The sequence below is a fragment of the Molothrus aeneus genome, chromosome 12, assembly GCF_037042795.1.
Source record: "Molothrus aeneus isolate 106 chromosome 12, BPBGC_Maene_1.0, whole genome shotgun sequence".
In the NCBI taxonomy this organism is placed as follows: Eukaryota; Metazoa; Chordata; class Aves; order Passeriformes; family Icteridae; genus Molothrus; species Molothrus aeneus.
This window is the reverse complement of record NC_089657.1, coordinates 3888385-3903397: the sequence shown is the minus strand read 5'-3', so window position 1 is coordinate 3903397 and position 15013 is coordinate 3888385. Positions and strand designations below refer to the sequence as shown.

The 15013-nt window shown below is 47.3% G+C and overlaps 1 protein-coding gene across 1 annotated transcript; it reads right to left on the bottom strand.

The window, feature by feature from the left end:
• Nucleotides 1–6696: 6696 nt before the first annotated feature.
• On the bottom strand, nt 6697–14628 carry PROK2 (prokineticin 2). Its single transcript, XM_066558166.1, has 3 exons — nt 14523–14628; nt 10646–10771; nt 6697–7646 (listed from the first exon to the last, which is right to left on the bottom strand). The coding sequence occupies exons 1-3, from the start codon at nt 14619–14621 to the stop codon at nt 7521–7523; spliced, it is 351 nt and encodes a 116-aa protein (XP_066414263.1). The 5' UTR covers nt 14622–14628; the 3' UTR covers nt 6697–7520.
• Nucleotides 14629–15013: the final 385 nt, after the last annotated feature.

Sequence of the window (15013 nt, the reverse complement as noted above, 5' to 3'; positions counted from 1 at the left end):
GCTGATGCTGAGCATCTCCAAGCCTATTTTCACTTGGTACAAATCATTAACTGCCCCACACCTCAATGCTTTATCCCAAGAATGATTAGTTATTCACCTTTCTAATGCAGAGAACCACTGATGGCAAGATTATTATCACGGGTGAACAATTGCTGACTACCAAGCTTTCATCACTTTAAAGTCAAGCTCAGCCTTTCATGCACGCTGTTGCATTTCTGTATTTCTATTCATGTTTAATGACCTCAGCACTTGCACTCTGTCTTTGATCTCGAGTCATGCATGGCCGTACTGTGGATCTATTTATTGGAAGGCCACTGCATTCAGTGCCACATTTTTCTCATCTGTTGTGACCAGGTTGATAGCACAAAGCACTTTGTGTAGGAGGCTTTCAAGTTCAAAGCTAGTCTTGCAAGGGCACGGGGAAGCTGTGAAGTCACAGCTAATTTTAGTCAGTCATCATGGCATTCACAGAGTAGGCAGAAATCAAGAGATTGCCCGGTGGAGAGAAAGCCCATCCTAAAAGTTTCTGAACGTTATCTACTGGTATGTCATTAAAAAAATAATCCTGTGTTTGTGTGAGGATGATTAACCATTGGAACAAATCATCCAGAGAAAAAAATGGATCTTCCATCTGTGAGCCGTGCAGTGTGAGCCTGCGCGCCTGCCCACGGCACACCTGCCCAGAGCCTGCTGCCTGCCCAGCCAGGGCCCCTGCACCACGGTCTGGGGCTCAGCCCCAGCACACAGGCAACAAAAAGAAATCAGAAACACCAGGAAACAGCACCAGAACCCTCTCTGTCTCAGGGTGATTCACTCCTCCCTTTTGCTAACTGTTTTACAACACCCATTTTATCACAGCGTATAAACAGCAGTGCTTGCTTCTCTCGGAAATTTTAGCAGAGGTAGAGCTAAAATGGCTTTGTCATTAAGGAGGGAAACACAGGAAGATTCAGAGGAAGGGCTGAAGTCTGGGTGCCTTCTGACAGTGAGAGAAAGAGGAATGATTTAGTGGAATATTACCTCACTGCATCGAACCACTCAATCTGTCCCCATCTGTCACTGAGCACTTGCAGGAGGGTGCTGGAAAGGAAATGTTGAGTGGCTAGATAGTCGAGTAAATCAAGTGGGTTTTTTCCTTTTCCTTTCCTTCCCCTCCCTCATTAGGCTCTGCATGCTCACAGTACACAGCAGGTCCCTCAGTGTGCTGTGCCAAGGGTGAGGGGACAGCCCCTGGGTGCCTCAGGGCTGCAGTGGCCCTGGGGCACAGAGACCAGCTCGGGGTGCCCACAGGGCTGAGCTGCCCCTGTCTCCAGCAGAGCCCCAGGAGACATCTGGGTGGGGAGGAAGGTGGATGAAGAGGGAATATGTTCAGCCAAGCTGCAGTGACTGCAGGGGGAGAACGTGGGCACCTGAGCCAAGGAGCCAGCAGCATCACAGGCAGAGGTAGAGCTGGAGCTGAGGTGTGACAGCAAGGAGGGACATGTTTGGGCTGAGCATCACCAAAGGGTGGCCCAGCCTCCTGAGGGAGGCTGCAGGAACCAGGCTCTGCAGGACCTGCTACAGAGCTGCCAGTGGGGATAGAGAGCTTGGCAATGATTTTCCTCCCCAGTAGATTCTAAATACTCAGCAGGACAGACTTTTTCTTACTGTTTGTGCAATATCTGTCTGAGCCTAAGTGCTGATGTAAACCAAATCCAAATAGTTGAAGGCTCTGTTGCAATGTGTGAAAGGTTTGTTAGCGACTTAGGAGAATTTAATGAAAGGGTGGGGAAGGGAGCTGGAATTAGGACACCACCACAGTCAGGAAATTTTGCTGTTGGATTTGAAGGGGTGGGGGACCTTTCTGTCAAGGTTTCATCCATGTGAGAAAAGAAATTGGAGAGGAAAAATTTAAGAACCTACTAATTCTACAGGATGTGGTGAAATTTTTGGCAAGAGTGAGAATGCTGGCAGCTGCCTCACTGATGTCTTTCCCTGAGCTGACCCTTCTGGACCCATGAAAGAGGTCAGAGGTGTGCTCTGCTGCCTGGGCTCTCATATAGCCTGAAGGAGTAAATAAAGGGTGAATCCTGCACCCCCTGGAATTAATATCAGCTTTGCTGGTTTGCAAACTCCTTGCAGCAAGAGCCACATCTGCCTGTTTGTGGTGAAAGAGCCCACAAATCTCTGCATGAAATGACATGAGTGCACTCACATGTGCAAAAGAAAAAGTAAATAAAGACTACCCAGCCCTGCTTGCTGGGCTGGAACCAGGCCATGTTTTTAGTCTGCTTCTGCACTGTGTTACTGCCTTGGGTTTTACAAAGCCACATTATGCTTTAAAAGCAGATTTAATCCTTTCCATGTGTTACGATGCTGTGGCAGAGGCACGGCACCAGAGTTTGGGAGACCTGGTGGAATTCCCAGCCTAGGAAGGGAGACACTGCCCAAGCAGTGCAGTGCAGAGCTCTCCAAGGTCCATGGCCCATCCTTCCTGTGCCATCTGCTGGGATGCAGTGATTGCATCCCAGGCTGGCTCAGGCTGCAGCAGTGCAGGTACACACTAAGTACAGCACAGGCACTTGCTTTATGTGGTCTGGGAGATCTGTGAACTTCTGGGGACAGGGACATGCCTGTACCACTCTGATATCTGGTGCCTTAATTTGATTACATGCTTATTAGGAAAGGGGAAGCAAGGTGTTTGGGGTGGACCATCAGCCTGGGGTGCTCTGGGCACTCCTGGTACACAATTAATATGCACAGTCTCCCAGGTTTTGCAGAGGAGACTTTCTGTTCTTTTGGCATTGTGCTTGCCTTCATTTTCTGCCCCACTAAGCTGCTCACATTCAGATTTTTGGGAAACCCCTGCCACAGGGGGGTTTACACCTCTCCTCTGTGGTTAAATTGCTCTTTCCTCCTCTCCTGCACACTTTGCTGTCACCCTACGTTGTACATCTTTTCACACAACAAGCTGCCACCCATCCTTCTCCCTTCAGTGCACCAGGATTGCTCAGCATCAGCCTTTCACATCCAGCCTTTCCCAGCCCTGATGACCAGGCAGAGTGACCCAAAGGCTGCCACCATCCTCCAAGGAGGACCTGGGGGGACCTGCCCTGCCAGATCCTTGGAATGTGTCCTACTGCACTGGGCTAGGTCTGCCTGCACTCAGGACTCTCCTTGAGAAACCACAGGTGATTTGCTGATGTGCATTAAACTCATCTCCATTCCTGTGCTCAGAATTATTGATCAGTCTAATGACTGCACCCCTGCTGGTTTGCCAATTCATATCTATGTAACAGAGAAAGGCACATTGATTTTGCTGTTATCAAAATCCTCTTGCATTTGCACAGTCTATTCTCTTCCTGCAATTTTCTAATTCCTTCTGGAAAACATGTTACACATTGTCAGGATCAAACTCCTGAGACATCTTGTTTAAATCAAGGGATTCTTAGCACCTTCTGTTTCTTTTGAATATCCATCTGTGCAGAAAGAACAAATCCCAGAGCTGCTGGGGTAGGGAGAGGCACTGGCAAGGACCTTGGTCTGGGGTCACACTTGCCGGTGTCATCCTTTGCTTTGGTGGATTGTGCTGATGAAGAAAATTAGCTCAGTCCCTCTTGACAAGGAATGTTACATCATCTTCAAACACACAAGAGCTTTGGGGTCACAACAAGACTACTGTTTCCCACACCACTACAAACTAACAGTACCAACAATTATCACTTTTCTTACCTTAAAGTGTTCTCCATAGAGGTATGCATTATTCTCTTTTATCTTCCCAAATACCATGATGATCTTCAGCCAGTTCAGCTCCTTTCAGTTACTAATTCTGTAAAACCAGTATTTGACCTGTCTCTTCTGTATGGACCCACTCAGATTTGAGTCCCCCTTTCCACAAAACCAGAATAATTTACTTTACCTCTGTAACACTTTTTTTTGAAGTAGCAAAATTTTCCAGGGGTGAATTGTGGGCAGGACAGTGCAGACGAAGATGAGTTTCAGCTGGGCTTGCTGCTGCTCAGGAGCAGAGCCTTCCCTGCAGTCCCCCCCCACTTATAAGTGTGTGCTGGCTCAGCCAGCTGTGCACCCTCAAACCCCAAACACCTTGCTTCCCCTTTCCTAATAAGCACCTAATCAAATTAAGGCAGCAACTCATTATATGTGTTGGTACCTTTCCTGCAAGGCCTCTCTGCTCACCTAAAATCTGGCAATAAACATAGAAATGCCTCCAGTGTGGTGGGATATCAACGTTATTCTATAGCATATCTGTAATATCAATATTCATATAATATTAAAAATTAATGCACACGTTTCTATTAATAATGAAATTACTGCAATATTAATAAAGTTAAAACACACGTTGGCACAGATCTAAGTGCAGTGAATAAAGGGAAGTGTTTAAACCAGCCTGTCTCTTCATAGGCTGTGGGTATGGGGAATGAGGTTTATCCCCTGCTCCAAGGAGGTTCCAGGGCTGCACAAGTTCTGTTCTGTTTTCTCATCTGATTTCTCCTGCAAGGACCTCTCCCTTTCCTTCCTTCAAGGCAGGTGAGGAAGCTGTCCCTGGCCTGAGATACCTGCCAGGGTGATTCTGGGGCAAGCACAGGGGACTGCAGAAAACTTTTTTGTGTCAGGGTTGGCTTGAGGCTGGCCACCTTTCCTGTGGGGCATCCTGAGTCATTTGCTGTGCTCCTCAAGACAAAAGCTGGCTCCAGGGAAGAGCAGAGGGGACTGCACTGCATGGCCATTCACATTTGGAAATACTTGTGGTCACTGGTTTGCCTATTATCCATGTAAAGCAAAGGTAAAGGGTGCCCTCCCAGCCCCTTCCACCGCAGACAGAAATTAAAGGGCCTTTGCAGGTGGACTTGGGAGAGGAAATCTCCCCTAGGATGGGAGAAAAGATAATTGATTAGGGCAGAGTTTAGGAAATAATGGGGATGCAAAAGCTTAATCTTCCTTCCAGAATGATTCTCTCAAATCAACTAACCTCCATTGTCAGTGTCAATTAATGGAAATTAAATTACTAAAAGGGGAATCGTAATAATTATTGCCAAGTGAATATAGTGGGGATGTAGGACAGTGAGGTTTTGCCTTTATCTCTCCTACATCACAGGGAAGGTGTGGAGAAGCCCCTCAAGGACGAGTATGGAATAAGAAATCCCTCAAAGCTGCACCATCCAAATTCCCTGTCCAGGAGTGTCTGCAGGACACAGGAGCTTCCACTGCTACAGAGGGTGTGAACTCTGAACCCGTGTAATTGGGGCTGTTCTCATTACCCAGATAAATGCTTAAAGCCACAAGTTAATTGGCACAAATTATAACTACAAAGTTGCTCTCCTCTTGTCTGATAAACTCTCCTAGGATCTGGCAGGTCTGAGGCAGTCCTTAGGTATAATTCTTTTACAATGTCCACTCTTTTACAATGATACAAACCAGGGCTACTGCCTTCAGTAGGTGAATTAGGCCAGCAGGAGATGAGGAGCAGGGCTACTGTTTCCTCCCATGGTTCATTTTCTGTGCTCTGATTTTAAAAAATGGAGCAAGAGATGGGACACAGGCACATTTGGAGTGCTCCTATTTTTCTTCTTGATTATGTGTAAATTGAAGTCCGTGGTATTGAGCTTATTTGATGGGGACAGACATGGACAGAAAAGCAACCCCCACATTTCCAGAGTGCTCCTCATCTGCAAAGCCAGGCTTTGGGGGTGCACAGGGTGTTTGGGGAGCTCCCCTATTTAGTGACAATGGTATAATCAGGCTTGGGGGTTGGTTTTAAATCCAGGTTATGGGAATTTCTGCCATGCTGGCATGTCACTTTGAACTCAATAAATGACTTAGCCTTTCACCAGCCCTTTGGGTTAGTGTTGAGCCCCTCTGAGACTCCAGATCTAATACAGGCACTTTGTACCTGATCACATTAATGCAAACCAGATGTAAAATTACCCTTCAGTGGCACTTCAGTCCTTTTTTTTTTTTTTTTTTCTATCACCACTGCAAAGGGGGAGGCAAAATTCAGAGGCACTGGAGTGGGTACCCTGGGGATGGGCTGTTTTCAGCCAGGAGGATACAATCTCTCTCAAGACTTTTATTTCCCTAACATATGCAGAATCCACGAGGATCTGGCAATAACTAATGCAGCTATTCTTTTCTGTCCCCCAAGGAAGGCTGTGGAGCCCAGTAGAAGGTGCCTGGTAACTCCCAGGGATGTTTCTCCTCTCAGTTTTACAGGTCTGGCCTGGACACACTGTGCTCACTTCTTCAACCCCCCCCATCTCCACCAGCAGCAAAGCACCGATTGTTGAAAGATGAATGACTTCACTTTTCCAGTTCTAGCATATGTTTGCATGTCTGAGAGCAAGAAACATGTGAATCTCACACAAACTGTTGGAATTCCAGCTCTGGGGACTGACAAGTAAATATGAAGTCACACAGTATTTCATAGAAAACCCACAAATCTTATGTTTGCTGGGCTAAAGTTGATCCTTTGAGGCACCAGCCAAGAAAAACCTCTCATATTATTTACACCAACATTCCTCCAAATTCTGAAACTGCAGCTTGATTGAGGAATTCATGCCTTGTAAACTACAAGTTTCCCAAAAAACAGCCAGAGGCACATAATCTTTTGCTAAGCTAACCATAAGGAGCTCTGCTAGCTTAGGTGGTGAATCAAGTGTGGGATAACAGATTACACTGAATAAAAATGAAAAACCACAATGACAAAATAATGTTATAATATTAAAATAAATCAAATCATACACTGCCATTATTCTGATACAGAATTTTTGCACAGCAAATTTGATACATATACAAGAGGTCAGGGAGCCTATTAAAATAAACTTCAGGGTTCCTTTTTTCTTTAATATAAACTACATCTTAATACATAGTTTGAGATGATCAGGTAGTTTTACATCAATTCATGTAACAACAACTTCTCATCTTAGAACACTAAAATAAGTAAATATTTTAGTGCTCTGAATACTGAAATGTTTTGTTTCCATGTGCCACTTTTTAAAAGTGTAAAAACTACATCTATTGTTTAAACTTTTACCCTAGAGGTGTGCCTAACTTACAAATAAAATTATATTAATAAAGATATGAAATGACATGTAAATACAGTTCTTTTGGCAATTGTCATATGCTTCACACTATGCAGTTATCCAACTCTCAGTTCAGTTCAGGTCTTCCAAAGTGTCAAGACGTGGCCAAATTTTTCCAAAACTGGCAATAACTTGGATTTTTTCATTCTGGGGTTAAACTAGAACCATAAAGCCCACAAAATGATTCAGGAATGTCAAGCCCCTGCCCTCAGAGAGAGTTTTGCTCTAGTAAATGTTGTTTGGCTACCCCAAAATGAAATCATCACCATCTGTGAGTCCCTCCTGAAAACCTTGGCCACAACAGCAGTGTCTCATCTCCAGCTGATGTTGGTGAAGCAGGAAAGTCGTGCAGGGTTTCCCCTGGCAAGTAACCCTTTTTTGGTCACAACAATGAGAAAATGAAAACACTGAGCGGCTCTTTCGAGTGCAGAACAGTTCCTGCTAAAAAAAGACATCTTCTTTTCTGAAGTCTGGCAGACACCTGAATCTGCTGGGAGCAGTCCTGAGGCAGGCCAGGCCCGGCAGGCAGGGGCAGGTGTGGTGCATCCGCCGCCCGGGGAAGGGCACCTGGGGACAGAGCAAGCACGTCAGCTGCGTTGGGGTGGTTATTTTTTCCTTTTCACAAACAGGATGGGACTGCTGGGATACATTCCTTGAGCTTTATTTGCAGCATCAGCCTCATTACATGGCTGAGACGATAGGAAGATGGCAATACACACAGCCAGCAGCAGCCAAAGATTTCTTTGTTACAGAGCTTAAAAACTTTTTAGCTAACAGCATATTTACTATTTCCTACAATCAGTGACAGGGAGAGCCACAGCACTGGTGGCTGCGGGGATGAAATGGAGGAATATTGGGGATATGGGGAATGCTGCCCAGTTCCCTCCCTTCACAGCCAGAGCTCCCCACGAGCTGCAGCACAGAGCAGATGGCAAAGGCAGCCCCACTGTACACCCAGTCCAGCCACAGTTAAGAACAGGATGTTAATAGCCATGTTGCTGTGTAAATCTACATCTGTGACACATGTTCTCCATTTACTGCCATTTCATAAAGGAGTTTGTTGTGAAACTACACTGGCCTTTAACATCACGTTTTGTGGTGCCACTGTGCAGGGTTTTCTGCGTGTCCCGAATCCTGCCTTGTCACATGGCACAGAGCAGGACCTGGGAACCTTGGGATCCCGTGGTAATCAGGCTGGAAGGGACCTCTGGAGTCACCTTGCCTGACCTCCCTGTGAGCAGGATCCTTTTCACCACAGGGCAGAGGTTTCTCATTTCATCCCACCCTCCTCCAGCCACATTGTGCTGCAGGGAGCACATATGGAGTACATTAGACAAATTTAATTGTGCCATGACATGCACACGCACTGACAATCTTCAACAACTTGGTCACAAGCTCTGTCTCTTACAGGAGCCAAAAAGGACAGCCCTGTGGGAAGTGTCTGGGAGCTGTGGTGCTGCCAGCTGGCAGCACACACTGAGCATTCCCTGGATGCAGCAAAGGAGGCACAGAGGTGCAAAGCCTCCGCTACCAGCCAGGCAGGCAGCCCTAAATTCCCTCACTTCCAGATTTCTGTGTGGTTGAAGCCTAAAATTATAATATTAACATTCCAAGATTTTCTTGTGTCAGTGTACAAATTTTGTCTTTAAGAAAGTCCCACACAGTCCTCCATGCACGGTGGCAAGCACCAGCCTGACTCCAGTGACACCCTGCTGGAGGCAGGAGGTGGGCAGAGGGCTCACATCCCCTGCAGTGCCCTGGGCCAGCACCATCTGAAGAGCAGCCTCAGGACAAGAGATGTTGTGGGTTTCCCCATGCCACCCACCACAGCCCCTCTGCTCCAGTGTGAGCAGAGGCAACAACCTCCCACACCTGCTGGGGATCCCCATGGGAATCATCCCTTAGGGTGCCCACACCCAGCACTGCAGCCAAACCCAAAACCTGAGCTCTCAGCCTCCTGACAGCTCAGGTGATTTATTCTGAACATTTCACTTGCTGCAAGGAAATGTTCCTTTCATTCCCCATGCTGCCAAACCTCACCTGCCTGCAAACCCTGCCTGGCCCTGCCTCAGACCTGGCCTTGAAATTCCAGCTGGGACTGCTAATGGCATCAGTCCATCACCATCTAGTTGTTGAGAAGGAAACTAGAAGGTGGAACCCCAGCTGCCAAGCATCTCCTCCAGTTATCTCCTGGCTCCTCTGGATGTCCCTGGGGTGCCATGGCCATGGTGGTGCTGGATTTTGGCCTATCCTGCAGCAAATGAAAGGTTTTGGTGATCAGGTACCCAGCTGCTCCCTACACAAGTATTTACCGGAAAGGAACCACTGAGCAAACCCTCCTTCCTTAAAATAAACTCATTTCACGTTCTCCAGTAAATCAATTTGGTTTGTGTTTCTCAGGAAGATCAGTGGAGAAATTAAAATTAACCTCATAAAGCTTATAAATATCAGTGACTTAGTGTTTGGGGTGGACAGGCATCTACTCTGATTGTAATTATGCAGACAGTCAGCTTGAAATATATCAGACAGTTTAAATTATTGCCCAATAACAATACGCTCATAAAACCCTCTAGAAGACAATTCCTCTTATCCTAATTCCTGGTAATGGAAAGAGCCCTTACAAGAAGAACCTGCTACATCACATAGTAAAAATGAACATTTGGTCTCCAATATCACAGCAGAAGTTTTAAAAATTTAACTGCAATAAAATAGAGCCTTAAACCTCCTAAAACTGAGAAAATAAACTGAGAAGCCAGGCCTTGGATGAAAGTGAGAGAGGCAGCTAACTAGCTGCACATTTATGATCTGAATTTATTGCTTTATATCTTCCGCTTGTGATGACTCTTGGGCTGTGCTCTTCCCTGAGGATGACTCTGAAGACCATCAGGTTCTCAAGCTCCCTGGTAACATCCCATGCAATCTCTTGTGTTTTAAATAAGCAGCTTTTTTTCATACTGCATAAGAAATACATAATTATATAGCCTTTAATAAATGCACTTGTTAAAATCATTGTATTAATAATACAGTGTGTGTGTGTGTATATGTGTATATACATAGATATTTAAAATTAATAGGTAGAACCGAGACAAAGAGAGCCTGTGGAGACTTTTCTCAAGCCCAAATGTGTGTCAACACTTTCTCAAAGCACCAGCTGTCCCAACACCAACTGGTGACATTTTTATGCTTGTGACAGGATCTTGTCCACTGCCACTGGGGTTGGTGGCACTTGCTGTGCTCCTGCTCACACCAGGAGGGATTGGCAGGGCTGGGCTTGGGAACTGCCAGCGCTCCTTTGGATCAGGCAACAAAACAAAACAGCAACGACAAACTAATAAGAAAACAATCTGGGAAGCGTGTAGTGCTTTCATCCTCTGATTCCCTTCAGCATAATTCTGACACTAATGCACTTCCTTACGCAGGTGCCTCCATCTCTGCTCCCATACAGATGCAGGTGGCTGGATATTGTAAGGAATGGGAAGCTTCCCTGCCTTTCCACCACGTCTAGGCTTTATGCCATGTGCTGCACAGCTCAGGACATTCCTCCAGCCCCCCAGTGAGGTACTCACTCTGTGACTCAGGGGGTGGCACTCGTCTCCCAGGTTTCCCATGGGGGTGCACATCCTGAGGCTGCGGATCCAGAGGCTGACGGCGCAGCACATTCCGGCCCCGCACTGCTGGTCTCGGTCACAGGCCTGCAGTTCAACACAGCATTAAGCAAATTACATGAATAATAAATGTCGTCCAGAAATAGGACAGATCAGGTGCTCAGGAGCTGCCTCTGGCACCCCTAAGTTACCATGGCTCATTAAGGTGGATAATAGGATTTAAGGCTGGTTTGCAATACTTGTGTCTCCCATGGATTGGAACGTGCAGGCTCCTGGCACATTTTGGAGTTGGGACCAGGTTGTTTAAAGCCAGGACCATACACAGAGCTGCTCTGGGCCAAACCCAGGACTGTCAGTGATTTACAGTCCAAACTTCTGAGCACTGATAGACCTTGGCATGTGCCACTCACTTTCCCAGCTCCCAAATCAGAGCCTGAGTGAGCTCAGGCAGGAGCAAGGACCAACCACACTAAACTTGTCACCAAAAGAGTCACCAAACCAGTCTTATGGAGAAGCTGAGATAGGAAATCAACCATCAATTTAATGACTTTTAGGTAACTATTCCTTCTAACTTCACATGATAATACAATGGTTGTGAGTGCCCTTGCAACACTGCAAGAGTTTTGTTAGAGAAGCCCAAGTGGAAGTAGCTAAAACAAAAGTTTAAATGTGGACTCTGTGGTTGTTGTCTAGAATTACACATAACTAAAAAAAGGTCTTAAGAAAAGCTTTGCATAAGTTCTCACCTCCAAAAAAATGCTGCTGTGGTAGCATTCCACTTCACAGGAGGCAAAAAAGTATTTTACTGCTTACCCAATACAGCTTAGATAAGCAGAAACCAAAATGCAGACTGGTGGGTATGTCTTTAAACCCACAAACCATGAAGAGCAATTGACACATTAGGGTTTGAAAACATGCTACTGTACATCTTTCAGTTACTTTTTAATCAAAAGCTTATATAGATTTAATGCAAAAACCAGTCTCCTTTCTCCAGTGAGAATTGCCATCAGTTAAAGGTTCTGCTTACATCCTGAATGTAAGCTTGATTAACTTACTGCTCTGGGTGTCTGGCAGCAGCAGTGAGAGATGGAAGGCACTGGTCAGCACTACGTAAATGGGAAACTCATAAAAACGTACGTAAATGTTGATAACAGCTCTGGGGAAGGCACATTCCCAGAGTAAACATGCTCTTGAGGGGAAAACTCACTGGTCTTACCTTGGGATTTACATGATAAATGGCTTTAGACTCTACTCACTGGGTAAATATTGCACTGACCAGCAGGAGCCAGATCAAAATACAAGTTTAAAGCTCAGTCAGTAGTTTAGGAAGAAGCTGTTGCATTAGGATCACTATTAAATAGTGTGTGCGACCCAAACAGCTCCTAAACACAGAGCTCTGTGCTGCAGGCAAGCCCAAACACAGAGCATTTGCTTGTAAGACTAATATGGCCATAAATCTACCACTCCAGCCTGCCAGGTAGATTATACTCACTTTCTGACCTCTCTCTTAAAAAAATAAAATAATAATAATTTGAAAAGTACTCTAATGATATTATTTTGCCCTTGTCACAAATAAAAATGCAGGTACAGTAATTCTGGCTGCCCCCAGCACACTGCTGAGGTGTCCACTGCTCAGCTGGAATCACAGGCTCTGCTATTTCTTTGTTATTTCTTGTCTTGCAGCTCCCTTTTTTTCTTAGTTATGTATCTCAAAGTCCATTCATCTCTGTGGGACTGGTCCTGGGGTGAAATACCACTCAGCTGAAAAACCCACCTGGGTGTGTTCTACCAAACAAGTCCTGAATGTCCAGGCTGAAGAATTTCTTTCCTGACCTCACACACACATTTACATTTGGCAGAACTTTTAAGGCTCCCTTTCCAAAAATGTATGACAAGTTTTGAAAATATTCAACCCAAGTGTTCCTGCCCACACCTTATCTGCAATTTGTAATTCCTGCTGCTACTCCTAAACTTCCCCAAACACCACATGAGCACCTCATTTAAACACAGTTTTCCAGAAAACCAGCCCAAGAATATGTCCCAGGTGAAATGCCAGCTGCAAAGGCAACAGGTTTCAGCACAAGAACCACCACTGAATTAAGGAAAGCTTGAAAAAAGTCCTTAAATTGGAAAGGAAAAACACCTTTCAGGCTCAGGGGTTGGGGAACACCTACGTCATCTCTCATCTGAGATTTGCCTGTTCATCTAAAGCCAAAAATGCATCACAGTGGTTTAAACAGAAATGCTCTGCAATAGTTAATAAAGTAACATTTTCTAGTTCTAATCTATTTTTACTTTTTGAATCTGCCTTGTCCCTGATCTATTATTCAGTGCCTCACAATTACTTTATTTAATGGGTTAATTATGCTTTCAAGGTGTAGCCACAACTCTAATAACAGATAAATTGCTCTTCTGTTGCTGGGAATGTTTCTACTTAAAAGAATCTTGAAATCCTCAATGATTAAAAATTCCTTCACATTCTCTGCTCTAAAATAAATAATCAGTCCTTGGAACTGATCTGACTTCCAGGGAAATGCCCACAAGTTGTTTCATGGGCTTGAGGGGTCTGGACAGGGAGCCTGGAGAGCCACAGAGAAATCCACTGCTGTGAGTGCAACTTCTGATGGTTACAAAAGACATGTGAGATCTCAAAGGAATGCAAATGCTGAGTTATTAATCCAAAGCAAACACTTAAAAAATCATTTAACTAAAAAGTGATGCAACGCTTTGGGTTAAATAACGTCTTTAGGAAAAAAAGTATTTTCACAGCCAGAGTAAATCTTGAGCCTAAAAACAACAGAGACTTGTTTGCAAGGAGTGGCTATTGAGAGGGAAAACGATCACAGTCATAGACAAAGAAAAAAAAGAAGGAAAATGGAGTTTTCTGAGGATTCTAATCCTGCCCTGTACATGGAGGGGCTGGAGGAACTTGGGGTGCACAGTGAGCAGTGCAATGCCCTGAGCCAGACCCTCTCAGAGCAGATTTGGGGACAGCTGGGGCTGCATGCAGGGAGATGGGAGACAGCTCCAGCCCTGGAAAAGCAGCAGGATTCTCTGCACACTCCCGGACCAGCCTGGAGACAGCTCCCCCCGAAGACATCCCTGCCCCCAAAGGAACAGACCCCACGTTGTGGCATCCCCTCACCTCAGAGGCCCACGGGTCTGGCATTGCCCACCGCCGAGACTGACACATCCTGGCATCACTCACCGCAGAGAGTCCCTCGGGCTCTGATACCACTGAATCCAGACCATCCCTCATCCCTAGAGATGCCACGGCCGGTACCACTTATCCCAGACGGACACCAAGCCCTGTCACCTCTCATCACCTGGCACTGCTTTCCCTCCCACGTCCTCGTTGTCACTTATCCCAGCTCCGGCCATCCTTCACCGCACTCGGCGCCGCTCTGTGCTGGCACGGCTGAGTGCGGACAGACCCCGAGTCTCGGCAGTGCAGAGAGCAGAGATGCCCAGGGAGCAGCCCCGGCAACAGAGCGCTCCCCTCTCTCCTGGCATCCCGCACGGCAGCAGAGCGCTCCTCTCTCTCCTGGCATCCCGCACAGCCGAGCGCTCCCCTCTCTCCGGGTATCCCTTACGGCAGCAGAGCGCTCCCCTCTCCCGGGTATCCCGCTCCCCTCTCCCCGGGCACCCCTTATCCCGGGCGGTTCCCCCAGTCCCGCTATCACTCCCTGCGAACAAACCCCAACTCCCGTCCCGCCGCCGCGGCGGAGCCCTCTGTCCTTCTGTCCCTCTGTCCCTTTGTCCCTCCCTCGCTCCCCGCCGGTGCCGGCTCCCGTCGGTGCGGTCGGTGCCGAGCGGCGGCGCTCACCCCGGTGCTCACCCCGGTGATGACGGCTCCGTGTCCCGCGGCCAGCAGCAGCACCAGCAGCACCGGCAGCATCGGCGGCAGCGCCGGCGGGGCTCCGCGCAGGCTCCGCATGGTGCGGCGCAGCGAGCCGGGCTCGGAGCCGCCCCGCCGTTATAAAGCCGGGGCTGAGTCACCCCCGCCCGGCAGCGCCGCGGCCGCGCACGCACCGCGCACACACAGCACACCGCGAACACCGCGCACACACCGCACACACACACACCGCGCACACCGCGCACACACCGCACACACCGCACACACACCGCACACACACCGCACACACACCGCACACACACCGCGCACACACCGCACACACCGCACACACACCGCACACACCGCACACACACCGCACACACTGCGAACACCGCGCACACACCGCACACACACACACCGCACACACACCGCGCACACACCGCACACACACCGCACACACACACCGCGCACACACCGCGCACACCGCACACACA

Coding starts and splice junctions, on each gene's coding strand:
- PROK2 (XM_066558166.1), bottom strand. CDS start 14,621: ATGCGGAGCCTGCGCGGAGCCCCGCCGGCGCTGCCGCCGATGCTGCCG. Junction 10,772..14,522: donor ACGGAGCCGTCATCACCGGG/GTGAGCACCGGG, acceptor GTTGAACTGCAG/GCCTGTGACCGAGACCAGCA. Junction 7,647..10,645: donor GCCACCCCCTGAGTCACAGA/GTGAGTACCTCA, acceptor CTCTGTCCCCAG/GTGCCCTTCCCCGGGCGGCG.